Source organism: Symphalangus syndactylus, chromosome 5 (assembly GCF_028878055.3).
Source record: "Symphalangus syndactylus isolate Jambi chromosome 5, NHGRI_mSymSyn1-v2.1_pri, whole genome shotgun sequence".
NCBI classification, from domain to species: domain Eukaryota; kingdom Metazoa; phylum Chordata; class Mammalia; order Primates; family Hylobatidae; genus Symphalangus; species Symphalangus syndactylus.
Window position 1 is genome coordinate 59,184,849 of NC_072427.2, and position 21,212 is coordinate 59,206,060.

Below are 21,212 nucleotides of genomic sequence, written 5' to 3' on the forward strand. Positions count from 1 at the left end.
ACCGAGTAAATTTAGAGGCATTAGGATTTAATTCCTCAGTAGCCCTTAGAGTTCAATGCTGGTATTTTTGATTCCCCCAAATGGACAGAATACTTACATCCCAATTCTCACATCTCAAGATTCATGCAAATAGTGCCAATTGCCTTTGAAATCACTGCCAAATATTAATTTTAAAAACCATCTAATGATACTTACTTCCTAACTTTTAACCATTATTCTCATCACGATCACTCATTACAAAACTCACCCACTTTGTCCCAAGTAGAAGCAAATTATCTGATAACCCTCTATCACCTCAATAAACTACCTGCCCCTATACTTGCAGAGTTAGCAAAGTCAAGCATAGAAAACCTAAGATAGAAGGACTAAGAAGGCATAGAGACCTTGGGTAGTCCCTCAGTTCTGTATACTCCTTAGTAGCACAGCAAGAAATTAGCAACGACAGACAGTAATTGTCCTAATCTAGGTCAATATAACAGCCAAAACTTTGTAAGCACTCTCTTTGGCTATTCCTGGAGATCAACACTGTTCTAATTAAAATGCTGTAGCATGAAAGGGCTTAATAGCAACAGAAGTGTTCAAAAATACTTACTTATCTAATATCATTTATCTAAGAATCTTAAAAATCACTTAATACTAATCAATTCAATAACTGAGAGAGGTAGGTATTAAGGAAACCGCAAAGGCCAAGAACAGAAATTAGGAGTATATGCTACTCAATAATCTTTGTCAGCTAAAAACTGCTGACTTATATAGCTCTGAGTATGTAAGATAAAGTATTATCTACATGCCTTCAAAAAACCTAAATTTAGGTATAAGTGTTACCAAGATAATACCTGTTCTTACTATATATCATTTGTACTTAATTTTTCTGAAGTCTGATTTATTGAAGTTTGATTTTTGAAGATACTATTTAGTCAATGACCTGACCCAGAGAAAAATGTGAAAAATATCTGATGTAATATTACTTAATACTTTGAAACTAAACATTACACAGTATTTTAGATATCTTATTTTGAATCTATTATTTTAAATGTTAGATTAAAAGTCTACAGTATCACATATACCCATTATTTGAGTAATCCTTCCATTTGAGGCAAAAGGTTTATGCTAAGCTATACATACCATCTTCCTGAATTTCTGAGATGGATACCTGAGGGAAGGTGCAATCGACAGCTATAAAAACATTTTGTGTGTATGTAAAGTTAATGAACCTACAAAAGCATCAAACTCCTGTCCACGGCCTCTTTAGCACCATACTCCAACCAAGTTAACTGGTTCAAACTGCTACATAAGACAGTGATAACTACAGGAATAAGCACAAAGAAAGGTTATATTTTATCACGTTAAAGTTTCACAGAGATAACAGGTTTACAATTCAAATTCCCATGTCCTGGAAACTGGCCTCTTAAATAACTCACCTCTCAAATCACAGAAGTGCAATAATCTGAAATTATTCTAATCTAAAGACTTAAGGAAATAACCAATTATTACAATTCATGTTCACTGCGAGGAATATCTAGCTATATAAAATACAGCTATACAAAACCAGAACTCAGTGAAACATAACTTTTTAGAGCAAGAAATCTGCTTGAGATTCGTATCAGTAGTCATTAAACGAGTAAATGCTAAAGGTTTACATTCAAGTGCTTGAAGGACTACTGCAGAGAAATTCAATTACTAAAAGCCTTTGCTCAGATGCCTGTCAGGCATATTAAGGATGGGATGATGTGTGAACCACCAGCAGTGGTATTAAACCCCAATCATTTTCAAGACAAGTAAGATTTAGAGCTGTTAAGACATTCCAGAATTTGGTTCACTGACACTAAAAATGGTATTTTAAAAAAAGACCTCATATAGTCTGCTAGCATATCATACTAGCCATTAGAGGAGGTAGTGACACAAAGTGTCGGAATTTAAAATACAAGATCAGCATTAACTGTAAACTATTCTAAATCACTGTATGTAACTCTTTAAAACATATGTAGTGAAAAAGAATTAGAATTCATATAAAATCAGAATTTAAAAAAGCAAAAAATAGAAATATTTAGTGAATTTACTCAAATGAAGGAAGTTTAAATGATACAGGAATGAAAAATATTAGAAATCTATGTACAATAAAAAGTAAATATAAATTAGCCAAGTCCATGGACATTTCCAGTTAAACATTCACACAAAAACATATTCACCTTTTTCCTTAGATAGGGATAACACATACATACATGACATGATGATTCTGGCAAAAAATATCAGAGATACTAAAACTATTCTCAAGTTTTAAAAATGGTGCAGAGAGTGTTTCAAGAACATTCTACAAGAATGTAAACCCCTGATTTAATTCCATGATTTTATCATGCCAGAAGCATGGTTGGTTTTAGTTTTTTAAAACAGATATTGGTATCATAACACATTGGCTTATTAATAATTAAGGCATTTTACATACACAGTATCTCAGTGTGAACAAAAAATGTTTAATATTGATTTTTTCATGTTTTAAACTTTCAGTCTTTTCAACATAAGAAAATAGCTGCACACATTTAAGTGTTTTTTTTTTTTTTTTTAATAAAACACAATCTTAAAAAAGTTAATGATGATTGGTCTTGGTGGTTCCTAGTGGTAAGTCCTGTCTTATTTTTTCACATAGTATAAATTATATTTTTATGCAGGATTGCATTAAAATCCAGCAGTTCTTAATGTTACCAAATAACCATATAACTCCCAAATGCAGCAAAGTTGAACAATCTTCATAGTGCACTTTCACCTCAATGAAATTGAAGCTGCTCCTTTTGGATATTTTTCCACTTCAATGTGAAGCAGATTGTTGGGATTTCATTAGTGGTTTCATTATGTGGCTTTTTAAAAGAAAAAATAGTTTTGATTTCTTCCGCAGTTCAGTTCTCAGATGAGACTTTTTTTTTTTGTAAATTATACAGTTCAGGGATGTTTTGAAAAACCAAATGCTCTTTAGTAGATGAAATCTCTCAATGTAACTGTAATAAATAAGCATCTACATCCTTAGAAGATAAAACAAAAACATTTCATTAGACAGTACAGTAAATACAAACATAAACAATCCATTTTTTGTTGGTGTTGCTTAATTTGCCTTAGTTTCCTTTTGTGACCTTTTGAGGGTAAAAGACATGTCTTGTTCAGTGCTTTTATCTGCATTTGTTCAGCACAGGGCCTGGCACATAGTATGCGCTCAATACATATTTGCTAAGTGCTAAATGAATGTGTTGGTTCCTATGCTCAAACAACTCTGCTTTCATAGCTAACATTCACAGAAATTCTATCAGTGCTGTTTACTATCAATGCTATATCCACTTAAGCCCAGCTTGACAATAGCCTCTTTCAATTTCTTTCTTTTTATTGAGACAGAGTCTTGCTCTGTCACCAGGCTGGAGTGCAGTGGTGTGATCTCAGCTCTCTGCAACCTCCACCTGCAGGGTTCAAGTGATTCTCCTGCCTCAGCCTCCCCAGTAGCTGGGACTACGGGTGTGCACCACCATGCCTGGCTAATTTTTTGTATTTTAGTAGAGATGGGGTTTCAACCACGTTGGCCAGGATGGTCTCGATCTCCTGAGCTCATGATCTGCCCACCTTGGCCTCCCAAAGTACTGGGATTACAGGCATGAGCCACCTTGCCTGGCCCTCTTCTTTCAATTTCTATACTCAAAAAATTACAAATTAGTTTGATAGTTTAATTTTGTAATAAAGTCTCATCATAAGGAACTTCGCATTGAACTTTTAATCAGTCAGTATTGTCCTCAATAATAAATGGTACCTTAAAGTCACATTCACAATAAAGCTTCTCCCTTTGTGAAAAACTGATTGTGGCCGGGTGTGGTGGCTCCCGCCTGTAATCCCATTACTTTAGGAGGGGGAGGTGGGTAGGTCACTTGAGGTCAGGAGTTCGAAATCAGCCTGGCCAATGTGGTGAAATCCCGTCTTTACTAAAAATACAAAAATTAGCCAGGCACGTGTGTAATCCCAGCTATTCGGGAGGCTGAGGCAGGAGAATCACTTGAACCCAGGAGGTGGAGGTTGCAGTGAGCCGAGCTTGCGCCACTGCACTCCAGCCTGGGCAACAGAGCAAGATTCAGTCTCAAAGAAAAAAAAAAAAATTCTGATTGAAAGCAAATTTCAGTCATAAGGAACAATAATTTTTTAGTTCTTCTATACAGAATGCAACACCCCTTTAGAGCAAGGTAATACGTCATGTATGCTCTAAAAACCTAAAACAACAACAAAAACTTCCTAAGAGATTGATTTGTTCATAAGATTTTCATCATTAAGAATTCTATAGGCCAGGCGCAGTGGCTCACGCCTGTAATCCCAGCACTCTGGGAGGCCGAGGTGGGTGGATCATGAGGTCAAGAGATCGAGACCATCCTGGCTAACATGGTGAAACCCTGTCTCTACTAAAAATACAAAAAAAAAAAAAAATAGCCAGGCGTGGTGGTGGGCACCTGTAGTCCCAGCTACTTGGGAGGCTGAGGCAGGAGAATGGTGTGAACCTGGGAGGTGGAGCTTGTAGTGAGCCGAGATTGCGCCACTGCACTCCAGCCTGGGTGACAGAGAGAGACTCCATCTCAAAAAAAAAAAAAAGAATTCTATAGAGTAAAATCCCACACAGTGGTAACAAACTTGGTTGATATATCATTTTGCTTCTATTTTGCTTCTTTTTTTTGAAGGTATCTGAGAAATTTTTTTTGAGGGGGAGACGGGCCATGGTCTTCCATAGCAATGGCCAGAGCTCCTTTGTGGCTGTCACTTTGACAGGAGATAAGCTTCTGGTTGGTCACTGTTGGTATCACTCCCATTTGCTTTTCTTCCCTCAGCTACATTAATTCCCTGAAAGCTTCTGTCTCCTGTAAGATCTGAACTTACAATCTTGGAGTAGAAGCCAGATTATCCCTCAAGGCTACCTAGGTTTGCCCAAGCCTCTGTTTCCCTTAGCATTGTATTTTTTCCCCTAGCATTGTATTTTTTCCCCCTGAATTCTAAGAAGCTGTTTTGTCTCTGAGAAAAATTTTATAACTAAGTCCATGACATAAATCCTCTTATTTAGAAATATATATATTTAAAACCAAAGAATGCTTTTAAAACCAAAAAATGCTTTTTATATTCCTGGCTAATGCCCATTTATGATAGCAGTATGCCCAGTAATAGAGTAAAAGTATTTCTTAATGACAATTTTTTCTTCAATTAATTTTTAACTACCAATGTTTTTTCTTTTTTTTTTTTCTGAGACAGAGTTTCACTCTGTTGCCCAAACTGGAGTGCAATGGCGTGATCTCAGCTCACCACAACCTCCGCCTCCCAGGTTCAAGTGATTCTCCTGCCTCAGCCTCCCGAGTAGCTGGGATTACAGGCACGCGCCATCACACTCAGGTAATTTTTTGTATTTTTAGTAGAAACGGGGTTTCACCAGCCAGGCTGGTCTCGAACTCCTGACCTCAGGTGATCTGCTTGCCTTGGCCTCCCTAAGTGCTAGGATTACAGGAGTAAGCCACTGTGCCCGGCCTAATTACCAATGTTTTCTGGAGTTTAAATATTAAAATTCAAACTAGCAATTTTTACTTTTTCCTTTATGAGACAAATCAATAAAGACCAAAGTCAAATTCACTGTGATTTAAATAGTTTACCGTCTCAAAAAGCATAACATTAGCAAAAGTAAAACTTAATCTCCAAAACCATTTAATTATGTTCCTTATCCCTTGTTTCCTGAGTTCCTCATCTTGTTTTCTGATGCTGTCCTTACTGGATTCTCAAAATTTTTTCAAATACTTTTCTCTGATTAAAACCCTCTGTAAATATCCTCTAGCATAACATTTCAGGGGCTGTACATGAAACATGTTCAATGGCCAATTCCTGTGCTTGCTGCCAAGGTCACAGTTATATGCAGAGGACCTGAAGCATTTGAAAATATGAAATTGACTTTAGACATTAGAACAGTACCATATTATTTTGCCTAGAGACTTGAAAAATGTAAAATATTATTTCTAATTTTTAAATATATATTTAATATATATATTTAAATTTCTAATTTTTAAATATATAAATATATTTCTATTAAAATATATTTCTATTAAAATTATTCCTTCTAATAAATATTCTATTAAAAATATATTTCTATTTCTATTTCTATTAAAAATATATTTCTAATTTTTAAATATATAAATATAAATAAATGTAAAATATTATTTCTAATTTTTAATGTTTAATTTATAAGCTTAAATATAGATTACCTTAGCTATATTACCAGTATATCCTGGAACCAAAGTAAGATGGTTTTCCTGTTCCCATAATCCACTTAATTGTTGTTTTAAAATTTGAATATTTCTAAAAGAAAAAAAGGAAGAAAATGAGAAAGCAAATATATTAAGATATAAACTTTCATCATAAATATGCATAATAAAAACTGTTCTAAAATGTTTCAGGTATTTTTCAGGAGAAAATGATGCTATTTGAAATAAAACATTCGGGAACGTGGAGAGAAATTAAAAAAAAGTCAAATAACTTTTAGAATAATACATGTCAGTCACGAAAATTAAAGGTTTATCCACATAATACCACCAAACACCTCCAATTTAATTAATTCTTGGAAAAAACAAAAGACGTTTTTTCAATTCCAAAATTAATAAAATGTCTTACTTGATTTCAATTAAAAAAAAAGAAAATTAAAGGTTATTTAGTTGTCAAAGCAGGTAAGAAAATGACCAGGCGTTTGGAACATTTGGACATTCCTTGGTGTGAAGTAGAAAATTTTGAGAGCCTACAAAAGAAATTGTGGACTTTTATTTATTTATTTATTTATTTATTTATTTTTGAGACAAGGGCTGGCTCTATCGCCCAGGCTGGAGTGCAGTTGTGCCATTTCGGCTTACTGCAACCTCCACCTCCTGGGCTCAAGCGATTCTCCTGCCTCAGCCTGAGTAGCTGGGACTACAGGCGCACACCACCATGCCTGGCTAATTTTTGTATTTTTTGTAGAGATGGGGTGTCATCATGTTGCCCAGGCTGTCTCAAACTTGTGAGCTCAAGTGATTTGCCCTTCTTGGCCTCCCAAAGTGCTGGGATTACAGACAGGCATCAGCCACCATGCCTGACCCAAAATTATGGACTTTAAGGAAACTGTTGGGAGATATTTTTCTGCGGTTTCATGATAATCTGGGTATACTCTGGTAGAATACCCACAAATTTTCACATCAAGGCAGTAATAATACAGTTTTTAGAACTGTAAACATCAACACCGGACTCTCAGGTTAATGTCTAGGCTAAAGGACCCTGCAGGGTGCCTCCATTCCTTATTCTACTGTGGGCATCTCTTTTTCCTCCCTTACTCATATAATGAATATAAGAATTAAACACCATTGTGTTTTTCTTCTAAAATGAAGGGTAGGGTTGTGCCAAGAGAAAAGATACAGGAGGTTGGTAGGCTCTGGAATTCAATTTCCAGGTGTGGTTTTCACAAATGAACAGTATCTTAAGTTAGTATCTCTCTGAACATAAAAAGAATAAATAGCATACACTGATGATAATGGGATAAAATTATTACCTAGTTTAATCAAGCTGCTTTCCTGAAGAAAATTTCAGCATGAGTTTATCTTTAAAGGTATACTCACCCATCATTTATAATTTCTGTTTTGGATGATAGTTCTGACCACCACCTTTTAATGACTGCTTGAAGCCAGTTTAAACCAACTATAACATATCTGAAATGACATTTTGTTACAAAATTCAAGTGTTTTCATCTAAGAACCCTTCTTATAGGAGATGATACCTTCCCTCCCAAAAAACACATACACACATTGGTCTCTTCCCTTTTAACAATTTGTTACCTTCATATCTATTTCACAAAAGTATATCTCATGTAATTTGTTTAGAGATGCTTTTATAATTGCCCTTTAGTCATTTCATATTCTTTTCCTAATTGTACTATTAGCTTCTTGAAAACAGAAACCTTGTATGTCTCATTTAGCCCAATCTACTATGTACTCACAAAGCACAAAATCAAGGATGTTGAAAAAGAAAAATGAATCAAGATTCAGATTAGCACTTACTCTTCAAATTTGCTTTTAAGTAGTGACTTTACTAGAGGCAACAAGTCTACACAGCAGCCAAGTGAGATATATTGTTTTTCTTCCTGTAAACTAAAATAAATACCAAATTATAAAAATATGGATGGGCCATAATTTGACCTCCTTTAATCTTACTTTTTTTCTGAAAAATATTGTTTTTACCAATTGGTGAGCACAGGAAGGCAATCTACCACAACGCCAAGATCTTCTATCCTGAGAGTATAAAAAGAATAGCATTGCCTTAGAGAGCTGATTTCCTTATTTACTTTCATATTATGATTATTCACACTGCTTTTGAGAAATTCATTCATTTAACAATGTTGGTATCTACAATGAGTCATGTCTGTGGATACAGCAATGAACAAAGACGCAGGGCTTGTATTCCAGTGCGTGAGCAAGTGTGGGGGTTGGGGGGTGGGACCGAGACAGGCAATAAACAAATAACAAGACATAAGACATATAGAGCAGGTTGATGTAAGTGCTATGGAGAAAAATAAAACAGGAAAGGGAGATAGGGAGTGGAGAAATAGGTATTTTAAAATAAGTTGGTCAAAGAAGGCTTCCCTAAGGTAACATCTGAGAGACTCGAATACAATGAGGAAAGTAATGCTTCAAATTCCCACTCAAAAGGGATGTTTACTTTTTATTTTTACTAATTTTTTTTTTTTTTTTTTTTAAGAAACGGGTCTCATTCTGTTGCCCAGGCTGGAATGTAGTTGCATAATCACAGCTTACTGCAACCTCCAACTCCTGGGTTCAAGTGATCCTCCCAAGTACCTGGGACCACAAGCACGTACCACCGTGCCTGGCTTATTATTTTTATTTTTTGTAGAGATGGAGTCTTGCTATGTTGCTCAGTCTCTCACGCCTGGGCTCAAGTGACTCTCTCACCTCAATCTTCCCAAATGCTGGGATTACAGGCAAGAACTGCCACACCTGGCCTCAAAAGGGATTTTTAGAAGGTTAGTTTTCCCATATCATTATCTCTTAGTTTTATAGGTAAGAATGACAGGAAAGGTAACAGCTTTGTTCAATCTGATAAAACATTGTTTTCTGTATTTTGGTTACTCTTAGATAGGTGATGAATGTAATTTAAGCCATACTGTCTCTACTGAAGCTACATATAGGCAGTTTAGAATAATGAAGAAGGTTCACCTGAGCTCAGGAGTTCAAGAGCAGCCCGGGAAACATAACACCTCATGTCTTCCAAAAAATTTTTTTAAAAATTAGCCAGGTGTGGTGATGTGCACCTGTACTCTCAGCTACTTGGGAGGCTGAGGTGGGAGGGCTGCTTGAACCCAGCAGATTGAGGTTGCAGTGAGCCATGATTGTGCCACTGTACTCCAACCTGGATGACAAAGCAAGACCTTGTCTCAGAAAAAAAGTGATTGAACAAAGAGGATAAAAGGTCACACTTACCTCAACAAATAAGCTACAAGTTCACTTATACTTCTCTTTCTCCAGAAAGTTAAAGCTACATTCAATCTCATATTCCTGCTGAACAAAACTTGAGCCATTGTTTCATGGTCCTGAGAAACCTGAAAGGCAATAATCTGATTTGTTAAAAAGCACACCAAAACAGGGTATGAAACTATTTTTTTATTAAATCGTTCTGGTAGACATAGTTAAAAATCATGCAAAGGTAACTCCTTTTACTGGCCCACAAAAAGGAATACTGCAGTAGACCATAGTAAACAAATGATCTGAACAAATTTAAGACCCATTTATACTTTTTACTAGCTACCATTTTTCTTTTAAAATCCAATAAATTGTAAAATTATTTTTAGCTGACCTATAAACTAGGACTTAATTTATAACATGTATAAAAGAAAAATGTAAACATATAGGCTAGTCATTACCAACTGAATGGCACGAGAATCACAAAAACTCAGTTTTTGACAAGTGTTGTAGTATCATTTAAATTTATCTATTTATTGTTAAGTAATGAAGTGTCATTTTCCTGTTCTAATGTGTTTAACACAGAACTATGTAAGATAAAAAGTAAAAACTCTCTACCTGCCCACAAAAACATCCAATATCACTCTGCAGAAATAATCACAGTTAAGAGACTGATATGTATCTTTCCAGACCATTTTCTAGACAAAGACAAATTAAGTACACATATAAACACTCTGAAAAATTAATTACCTATATTGTTCAAAACCTTGCTTTTTTACCTATATGAACATTTTTCAATGTCAAAACACAGATCAAGCTTATTTTTTTGGAGACAGGGTCTTGCTCTGTTGCCCAGGCTGGAGTGCAGTGGCACAATCTCAGCTCACTGCAATCTCCGCCTCCCGGGCTCAAGTAATTCTCCTGCCTCAGCCTCCCCGAGTAGCTGGGATTACAGGTACCCACCACAACACCCCACTAATTTTTCTATTTTTAGTAGAGATGGGGTTTTGCCATGTTGGCCAAGCTGGTCTTGAACTCCTGACCTCACATGATCCGCCCGCCTTGGCCTCCCAAGTGCTGGGATTACAGGCATGAGCCACTACACCAGGCCCAACTTCACTTTTAAAGAACAACAGCATAGCCTGGCACAGTGTTGTGTGCCTATATTCCCAGCTACTTGGGAACCTGAGGTGGGAGAACCACGTGAGCTCAGGAGTTTGAGTCCAGCCTGGGAAAGACAGTGAGACAGTGAGACCTCATCTCTTAAAAACAACAATAACAACAAAAAACAATAGCATATTCTCTAGTCTTTATATACCATAATTTATTTAGATTCTGGTTTTTACCTATCAAAACCATGCATCAGCGGACATCCTGATATATGTAAATATGTGCACTTGTACAGATACTTTTGTTAAAATAAATTTTACAATTGGAACAGCTAGGTCAATGGATATATGTATTTTAACTTGGCTAAGATGCTATGGTATCACTTTCAGATTTAGATTTTTAGAGCAGGTACTGGTCAATCAAGAAAACAGGTATGAAACAAGAATAATCATTAAACCTATTAGTTAAATGTAAGGTTTAGTGAAAAGTAGTGAAAATGAGAATGTAAAGTAAAAGGAGGTTCTTGAGAAAGATGTCTCACTGGGGTAGTTTTTAAAATGTACAACTGAAACTTTTTAAAAAGAACTTTTATTCTGGCCAGGCACCGTGGCTCACACCTGTAATCCCAGCACTTTGGGCTGGGGCTGCGGCAGGTTGATCGCTTCAGCTCAGTAGTTCGAGACCAACCTGGGGAGCATGGCAAAACCCTGTCACTATAGGAAATACAAAAATCAGCTGGGTGTGGTGGCACATGCCTGTAGTCCCAGTTACTCTGGAGACTGAGGTGGGAGGATTGCTTGAACCTGGGAGGTGGAGGTTGCAGTGAGCCAAGATTGCACCACTGCACCCCAGCCTGGGTGATACAGTGAGAGACCCTGTTTCAAAACACAGAACAAAACAAACTTATTTTATGTTCAGGGGCACATGTGCAGGTTTGTTATATAGGTAGTTTGCATGTTGTGGGGGTCTGGTGTACAGATTATTTCGTCACACAGGTAATAAGCACAGTAACTGATAGGTAGCTTTTTGATCCTCACGCTCTTCTCACCCTCTACCCTAAGGTAGGCCTCATGTCTGTTGTTCCCATCTTTGTGTCCATATGCACTAGTGCAGTGTTTAGTTCCCACTCCAACTGAGAACATGAAGTATTTGGTTTTCTGTTCCTGTATTAGTTCGCTTAGGATAATGGCCTCCAGGTTCACCCGTGTGATTGCAAATGAAACGATCTCATTCTTTTTATGGCTGCATACAGTATTCCATGGTGTATATGCACCATATTTTCTTTATCCAGTTTACCATTGATGGGCATTTCGATTGATTCCATGTCTTTGCTATTGTGAATAGTGCTGTGATGAACATACGCATACACGTGTCTTTATGGTAGAATGTTTTATATTCCTTTGGGTATATATCCAACAATGAGATTGTTTTAAGTTCTTTGAAAAATTGTCACACTGCTTTCACGATAGCTGAAACTAAATTACATTGTCACCAGCATTGTATAAGTGTTCTCTTTTTTCCACAACCTTGCCAGAATCTGTTATTTTTTGACTTTTTAATAATAGCCATTCTAACTGGTATGAGATGATATCCTACTGTGGTTTGATTTGCATTTCTCTAATGATTAGTGATTTTAGGTTTAGCATTTAGGCTGAGCATTTTTTCATATGCTTGTCAGCTACATGTATGTCTTCTTTTGAAAAGTGTCTATTGTGTCCTTTGCCCACTTTTTTTTTTTTTTTGAGACAGAATCTCACTCTGTAACCCAGGCTGGAGGGCAGTGACAAGATCCTGGCTCACTGCAACCTTTGCCTCCCAGGTTCAAGCAATTCTTGAGCATCAGCCTCCCAAGTAGCTGGTATTACAGGCGTGCACCACCACGCCTGGGTAATTTTTGTATTTTTGGTAAAGATGGGGTTTTGCCATGTTGGCCAGGCAGGTCTTGAACTCCTGACCACCTGCCTTGGCCTCCCAAAGTGTGCCACCACGCCTAGCTAATTTTTGTATTTCTAGTAGAGATGAGGTTTTGCCATGTTGGCCAGGCCCAGTTTTAGAATATTTCTATCACTCTCAAAAACGCTTTTGAGTCTGTTAACCAGTTTTGCTTGAGCCAGAAGAGCAGCAAACCACAGCAGGTTTGCCTGAACTATGCTTTAACTAGGCAATATTGAGAGCCCGGCAAAATGTGTCTGGATAACTGGCTTCGGTGGTCCACTTTTTTTTTTTTTGTTTTGTTTGAGATGGAGTCTTGCTCTCTTGCCCAGGCTGGAGTGCAATGGAATGATCGTGGCTCACTGCAACCTCTGCCTCCCAGGTTCAAGTGATTCTTCTGCCTCAGCCTCCCAAGCAGCTGGGATTACAGGCACCCGCCATCATGCCCGGCTCATTTTTGTACTTTTGTAGAGACAGGGTGTTTCACCATGTTGGCCAGGCTGGCCTCAAACTCCTGACCTCAGGTGATCCGCCTGCAGATGTTGTCCTTCTTTTTATTTTTATTTTTTTGAGATAGAGTCGCTCTGTTGCCCAGGCTGGAGTGCAATGGTGCGATCTCAACTCACTGCAACTTCTGCCTCCTGGGTTCAGGCGATTCTCCTGTCTCAGCCTCCTTCTGAGTAGCTGGGATTACAGGTGCCCGCCACCATGCCCGGCTAATTTTTGTATTTTTAGTAGAGGCGGGGTTTCACCATGTTGGCCAGGCTGGTCTCAAACACTTAACCTCGTGATCCACCCACCTCGGGCTCCAGGCATGAGCCACCGTGTCCGGCCTAGTGCTCCACTTTTTTAGGCAAGATTTCTCCTTTTCCCTTCCTTTATATCTCTACTGGCTAACTTGTCGTTCTGGATAGTTTTAGCAGCCTGCTAAGCATTTCATCCCATCTTAGAGAAATGGAATAAATTATTAATTCAAATTTGGTTAATCTAGAAAATTGTCTCAGGGAGTTACTATGACTCAAATAAGTCTACATTCAATAGGTGACAAATTATTCTGCTAGTGGAATATGGCAAAGAAAAAAATCGAGATTATAACAGGAACAAAGTTAAACTAGACATGCGTTAGAGAAAAGACTTACCTCAGAAAAAAACCCACTATATTTTGATGATGGGCTTTCTGTCTGTGAAGAACCAGAATCACTGGAGTTAACCAAGTATGTTCGACTATCATGGTGTAATTTTTCAGGCAGGTGGCCTGCACAAGCCAGTTCATTTTCTTTATTTGCCATGTCACAGCCCCCACTTCCAGGGGACTGTCTTTTTCTGTAACAAGGATTTGGAAAGGGATGATGAACTTTCTTTCTGCGATAGATCACTTTACGAAGTTTATCTGGGCTTTTCACAGTTTGTCCAACTGTTCTGTAAAAAGAATTTATTTTCTTAAATGAAAAAGAACCATATGAAATCCTTTAAAAGTTTTTAAACAGAGAATTAATAGGCTATATTTTGTGATTGTAATCCACTAAAATTAGAAGTAAACAGAATTTGAAAAATCTTAATTCTGAGTTGAGGAGAAAAGTAAAAGGGAAATTACAAATTATCTGGAAGACAATGTAAAGGATGACATTTTATGCCAAATAAAAAAGACAGACATAATAACCAGAATGCTTTTAAAAATGAAATATTAAAGGCCATTCTGGGAGTAAGAAGATCACAACATTTTCTAGAAACCTGATCTTTTTCTAACAAAGTGGCAAATAAGACTGCAAGTTTGAATATTTTAAAATTTAATTAAGCTGAAGTATATTAGTTTATTTGAGTAAGAACACGATAGAGCAAGCCTCATGGTTTAATACAGTGGTTCTCAAACATTTTAGTGTCAGGATGCTTTGCCCTCTTAAAAATTATTAATGACTCAAAATATTTTTTTTTTTTTTTTTGAGACAGAGTCTCTCTCTGTTGCCAGGCCGGTGTGCAGTGGCGCAATCTCGGCTCACTGCAACCTCTGCCTCCCAGGTTCAAGTGATTCTCTTGCCTCAGCCTCCCAAGTAGCTAGGACTACAGGCGTGCGCCGCCATGCTGAACTAATTTTTGTATTTTTAGTAGAGACAGGGTTTCACCCTGTTGGCAAGGATGATCTCCATCTCTTGACCTCACGATCCACCCACCTTGGCCTCCCAAAGTGCTGGGAATACAGGTGTGAGCCATGGCCAAAATAATTTTTATGTGAATAATATCTATTGATATTTACTGTGTAAAAACTAAAACAAAATTTAAATCATTTGTTAATTCATTCAAAAAAAGACTAATTACATATTAATATTAATATGGAATATCTTACCCAAACCCCATATTTTCTAAAATAATTTTTTAAAAAGTGAGAAGGATGGTACTGTTTTACATTTTTATATATCTCTAATATCTGGTTTAACAAAAGACAGCTAGGTTCTCATTTCTGCTTCTCCATTCAGTCTATTGTGATATCAAATGGCATATAGCTTCTTGAAAAATTATATTGTACCCTCAAACAAGAGAATGAAAATGAAGACAGTCAATGTCTTAGTATTGCTATGGAAGTAATTCTGACTTCACAAATTCCATGAATGGTCTTTAGGAACCCGCAGGTCCTCAAATCACACTTTAAAAACCAGTCATTTTATAGAAAGTGCCTTTAGAAGTTAGGCAAATCTGAGAATGAATGTCATTCTTACCACTTTTCTAGCTATATGATTCTGAACAAATCACTTAACTTATCTGATCTTAAGTTTTCTCATCAACTGTTAGCGGTAATGTTATCTATAGAGTAGGACTGTTGTAAGGAGCAGAGACAATATTGATGTGTTTATTAGTGCAGATACTGGCACAAAGGAGCTGTCTGACAATAAGTTAATTATTATTATGATAAAAAAATGTTTATTTTTTCCCTTATTGTCATCCTTATCCAGCTTTCATATTTGTTGTTCCCCACAAACTTTAAAGAAACTCTTACCTATTTATGTAAGCAGCCAACTGTTTTGGAGATTTCTTAACCTGAAAAATGAAAGTAGATAGTTGATGTTAGAAACAAATGCTTGGTGCTGTAAAGAAGAATCAGCACTCCAGCAAAAAGCTTTCTCAGCAAGGCAATTTACTTCTGCAGAAGGGTGCCAATCGTGCCTGGAGTGGTCGCAAGAGCATACCGGACAAGGGAGGAGAAGGGGTTCTTATCCCTAATGCAGCTAGTCCCTACTGCTGTGTCGTTCCCCTATTGGCTAGGGTTGGACCGCACAGTCTACACTAATTCCAATAGGCTATTTGGGTATGAGCCAGAGTGGCAGGGTGAGCAGTTTCAGCGGGAAGGATGGTTACAGTGCAGGTGACTAAGGATGACTAAGGACAGGGCAGGTGACTGAGGATGACTAAGGACTCTAAATATGTGAGTATAAAGGCTAGAAGGGGGTTGTTTACTGAAACTAGGGCAAGGAGGTGTAAAGAACGAGGAAGTTAAACTTTAAAATGGAGAACAAAGTATAAGAAAGCTGAACATACTGACATACTGGGAGGAACTCCGAACTCATTGTACTTAACAATTTCCCCCTTTTGAATTTTACAGGTCTTCCTCTTCAAACTTCTTTAACATGTCTTAGCATAGCTGTTCTGCTTAGTTTTCTAAAAGAAAGAGCTTGTCAGAATATGGTGGGGGGGAACTGACAGAAGTTTTAGTAAGGGCTGTTTCTGTATGTTTTTGGACTAGCCCGCGGATGCGAGGTATGATGCAGCATCCAACAAGGATAAGCACTACTGCTACAATTGCAAGAGAAGTAAGGATGGAGGCTGTGATCCCTTTCCATTTACCAAACCATTTTTCTAGCCACCCTGTGAAGGGGTCATTTACTCCTGAGTTTTTTGCTAACTCATTGGATACAGCAGTTAGATCTTGCAATGCCTTTGTTATACTTTCATCAGGGGTGGTATTGTTTGGGATGAAGGTACAACATTGAGTTTCAATCATGATGCAAACTTCCCCTTTTTCTGCTAATACCATGTCTAAGGCCATTCTATTTTCCCAAGCCATCTGGCTAGTAGGCCCTAATTGCTCAGCTATTCCTTTAACAGCATCTCTAGTATAGTTAATAAACCGCTGTTGGTTGCAATAGGTGGAATTTATCTAATCTATGTTTTTATTAATTGTCACCCACCAAAATATTGACTCAAATCCAGCAGCTATTTGATCTCAGGTCTTAAATTTATTTGGTACTCCTCGTGGGACTCTAATTGTATCTAAATAAACGTGGGAGTCGAAAGACCCATAAGGGGCTTCCCTTGCTTTACAACATTGTTTTTTTCTTTCTCTGGTTGATGAAATGCCAGGGTGAAAGGGATAGCCAACTGGACTAGGGCGCAAGTGACACTCCAGTTACTTGGCAGAGTGTCCAGCAAAGGTCTACCACAATATCACCATACATCTGCTCGGGGGTGTATAAGGGCTGCCTGGTTGGTGAGCTCTTGGAAAGTCTTAAGCTCACTGCATCCTTTTAGGTCTCTAAGGGATGCTAAGTTTCCTCTTTGTCGTGAGAGAGACAAAGTGAACTCGGTGTTGGGAGACGGAAGCTGGATGGCCCTCGGGGGCTAACCTGTGAGGTGTTGAACTTCGGGATATAGCAGAGAAAGAGCTTGGCATGACTTGTTACCCCAGGGTGCGGAATCCTGGAAAAGAGCTACCACACAGCCCATGCCCGGTTGACTGGAGGACCATCACAGTGGAAAGGGGACGATCTGGGCCTCTGGCCTGCTGTGCGCACAAGCATAACAATTGCTTTTGTTTAAAGTGCGGATGAAATATTTGATCTATTCCAACCAGGCATTGGCATTTTGATATCCTGTCTCAATTGCTAAAGTTTGTTTTAGGTCTTTGACTTCTACAATAGCTACCTTGGTCTTGTCATTAGATGGAGGAAGAACAAGTTTTGTTGTGGGAGGTTCTGGAAGAAGGCTTAGGGGAAGGTGTAGGTGGTGGGGGAGCAATGAAGAATATTTCAAAGGATCTGATAGGGTCTGCTCCTGAAACCTCAGCCCCCATATTATAAAACTGGCTTAAAGAAGGAAATTGGCTTAGAGAAGGGGAAGAACTTAAGAGGGTTTGAGATAATAACCTGTACTGGATTGCATTGGTTTTGCTGCCAGTTAGGGGAAGCTGTTCCTTTAGTAAAATGAATGTATAGCTTTAGGAAATTACAACTACCGCTTGGGGCAATCTATTCTTGCTCTTTAGTGGTCCACAGAATGTTGGACCAACTACAGCATAAAAGCTTTGTATTGGGAGGGCAAGACTCTCAGTTTATACTGGAATCTCTGTCAAACTCTTCCCAAGCTAACTTATCCCAGTTAACAGAATTCCAGTCTGAGAAGAGCTAGGAAGGACAAAGATACTTTTCTGAAGTGGAGAGTTGCCTCTGGCTTGGCACATCTCCACAGGGCATCACAAGGCAAGCATCAAAGGTAATAGTTTGGGGTGAATTCGACCTAGTTACATTAATAACAAGAGGACTAGCAATAGATGGGGAAAAGAAAGAGATGCAACATAAGAGGATCAAACCCGTTTTAGCTTTAGCTTGGTTAGAGTAAGCCCTAGAATAGCTGCCCATGATTCTGGAGGAGGTGGTGCTCTTTTGACCTGGGTGTGATGAGTCCATCCTATTTCTGCTGTTTGAACTGTGGTCTCAATGGTTAGAAGCACTAGGCAGAGTCTTTCCTAAGTTGGTTCAAGTTTTCCTTCCCTCCAACTTTTGACAAGGATGTGGACCCTAGGCTGCTGTTGGTGTACTGGAAACTCTAGGGGTGGTGCCTGTGCTAAAAGACCTTTAGTTCTGAGGCAAGAGAAAGTGGAAGATAAACTAAGTATATAATTTCTGAGAAACTGATCTTTTGTTTCGAACATGGGAATGTCAGCAGTGGAGTGCAAATAGAGCAACTTACACAACATTTCATAAGGGGATAAGCCGACATCTCTCTGAGGAGCAGTTCGGATTCTCAACAGGGCAATGGGAAGGCATCTAGTCCATGGCAACCGAGTCTCTAAGACTAATTTGCTTAAGTGGCTTTTTAGAGTTTGGTTCATTTTTTTTCCCTACTCTTCCTGATGAAGGTGGGTGCCAGGGAGTATGATTTCCCATGTTATATCCAGTACCTGGGCTAATTTCTTAATGACATGTGCAGTGAAATGAGTTCCATTATCTGAATCAATGTTTCCTATTAATCCAAACCTGGATGTAATATTTTCAACTAATGTTTTGATTACATTATTAGCAGTTGCACTTGAAAGGAAATAGCTTCTACCCAATGAGTAAGGTGATCTACTATTACTAATAAATACTTTAGACAACCAATTGGGGGCATCTTGGCGTAATCCACTTGGATACTTTGGAACAGTCTTAATTCCGGATACCTTCCCCTAAGAGGTGGTTTTCTGAGGGTCTGCTTATTAGTCTTCCTACATACTAGGCAACTATCTGTAACCTGTCATGCCAAAGTGTAAATTCCTACACATCCATAAACCCAAAGGACTGCATCACACATAGCTTGAGGTCCCCAATGAGTCTCTTGATGCAGATGGGAGAGGTCTCTCATGAGGGAATTGGATAACATTTTTCTTTGGTCTGGTAACACTCATTTCTCTTCTGAATTTTCTTTGGCCCCTAGTTTTATTAATTTCTCTTTTTCAGTGGGAAAGAAGATGGGAACTGCAGTTGGGGGAAGAAGGCAAGGGGTTAAGTGAAAAACAGGCATTTCAGAGGAAATGGCAGCCTGTTTGGCTATTTGATCTGCAAGGTTGTTTCTCCAGCTTTCAAAAGAGATACCTCTTTGATGTCCTGGGACATGGACAACAGCTATTTCTTCTGGCAACTGGAGGTTACCTAATACTTGAGTGATTAATTCTTGTGGACCAGGTCTTGGCCTTTGAAGACCTTGTTTGCTCCAATTTTTTTTTTTCAAAGGTGTGAGCTAACCAGAAGGCATGTTTGAAATCAGTATAAATAGTCCTTTCTTGGCTCTGCAGATGCTTTAAAGGCTTGATTGCAAACAATTCACATGTTTGGGCAGACCAATTACGGAGTAGTATTCCTGACTCTACTTCTGCAAGGAGTTCCCCATTGACTACTAGTACCCATTATGTCTTTTTCCTTCAATTACCCAGGAAGAGCCATCTATAAATAAGTGCTGCCCGGTTTGAAAGGGGTCTTTCTTAAATCAGGTCTGACTTTAGTACGACAATCAATTAAATCTGAACACTCATGCTCAGGTCTCTTTAAATTTGGATTCTCAGTCAGGAAACCTGCTGGGTTAAGTGAATTATCAGTGGTTAGTGTTAAATCATTGCTCTCTAACAGGATAGCTTCGTATTTTAAAATTATTAATTCAATAAGCCACCTTTCTGCCTTCTGATTAAGGACAATTTTGACTTGGTGACACGTATTGACAATGAAGTTCTTTCTAAAAGTTAATTTTCTTTTTTTTTTTTCTGTTAATAGGGCTGTTGCTGCTACAGACTGAATACATTTAGGCCACTCTCGGATTACAGGGTCAAGAATTTTTGACAAAAAGGCTATGGGCTGCCGGTGGCCCCCGTGTTTTTGAGTGAGTACGCCTAAGGCTACTGTTTTGTTTACATTGACAAAGAGATGAAAAGGCAGTTCTAGGGGAAGGTAAAGCTAGGATGGGGACAGTTACTAGTAACAACAGGGTGGGTGGTTTGGACTATCTGATTAATAGCTCTAAGGTCTTAACGCTAACTGGTATGACCTGTCTGGCTTCTTTACAGGCAGTATTGGAGTGTTATAGGGAGACATACAGGGTTCAAGAAGCTCATCGTGGAGAAGACCTTCAATTATAGGTTTTAAATTTACCCTGGCTTTTAAAGGAATAGGGTGTTGCTTTCTCTTTACATTTCTCTAGGGTTTTTTAAATTTAACATGAACCGGAGGAAATCTGTAACCTTCCTTGATTCCCATCTTTTGACCATACCTTGGGATGAATGTGTTCTTCGTCTGCGGCGGTGAGCAAATTTAGGAAGGGGAGGAATTTTCCATGATTGATTTGGAAGCCTAAGCCTAATTTTAGAATTAATTCTCTTAATAGATTTGTCCCTGCATCCAGAATTAATAAATTTGATACTAACTGATCAGTTTTTATATTTCACTTCTGTCTCCTCTTGAGAGTTTTTGCTCTAAACTCTTCTCCTTTTACCCTTGAGATAAAAAGTTCTCCTTGTGAACAAGTTACACTAGATAGAAAGTAACAAACTGAGGAGCGAGCTGCTCCTGAGTTGATTAAAAAGGTAATAAGCTCAAATTTAGGTCCCACTTCTAATTTATCAAGGGCTGTTGGTGGGACTCAAGATAAAAAAAGATACAGCCCCTGACTTCCCTAGTCTTCCTCAAAAGCTCTAAGTGGGATGACTTTTTCTTCCTTTTCTCATTTGGGACATTTTCTTTTAAAGTGACCTAATTTTCCACATTTGAAACATTCGTTCTGTCCTTTTTTCTTTTTTACCTTTGAGCCTCCTGGCTTTACTCTTTTGTACCCTTCATATTGCCTGGAGAGCGGGGGTCTAGCTTCCTTACAGCTTCTGGCCCCATGGGTACTTTGTTGTATGGTGGACAGCAGAATTTTTGCCATCTGCTTTTTTCTTCATCTCTTCTTACATATACT

The 21,212-nt window shown here is 38.1% G+C and overlaps 1 protein-coding gene across 6 annotated transcripts in view; it reads right to left on the reverse strand.

Annotated features, from left to right (window-relative positions):
- Positions 1-1,315: 1,315 nt before the first annotated feature.
- The window catches only part of KATNBL1 (katanin regulatory subunit B1 like 1), a 66,072-nt gene continuing 46,175 nt past the window's right edge, over positions 1,316-21,212 (reverse strand). For 3 of the 6 annotated variants that reach the window (XM_055278604.2, XM_055278605.2, XM_063639073.1), the window contains 8 exons: positions 15,514-15,554; positions 13,664-13,943; positions 9,504-9,622; positions 8,247-8,297; positions 8,067-8,156; positions 7,629-7,718; positions 6,252-6,345; positions 1,316-3,014 (listed from right to left, as the gene is read on the reverse strand). In XM_055278604.2, coding sequence (XP_055134579.1) covers positions 2,982-3,014; positions 6,252-6,345; positions 7,629-7,718; positions 8,067-8,156; positions 8,247-8,297; positions 9,504-9,622; positions 13,664-13,943; positions 15,514-15,554 — 798 coding nt within the window. In that variant the 3' untranslated portion in view covers positions 1,316-2,981. The remainder of the gene's footprint in view (positions 3,015-6,251; positions 6,346-7,628; positions 7,719-8,066; positions 8,157-8,246; positions 8,298-9,503; positions 9,623-13,663; positions 13,944-15,513; positions 15,555-21,212) is intronic. The other 3 variants (XM_055278608.2, XM_063639074.1, XM_063639075.1) reach the window with 1 other exon arrangement.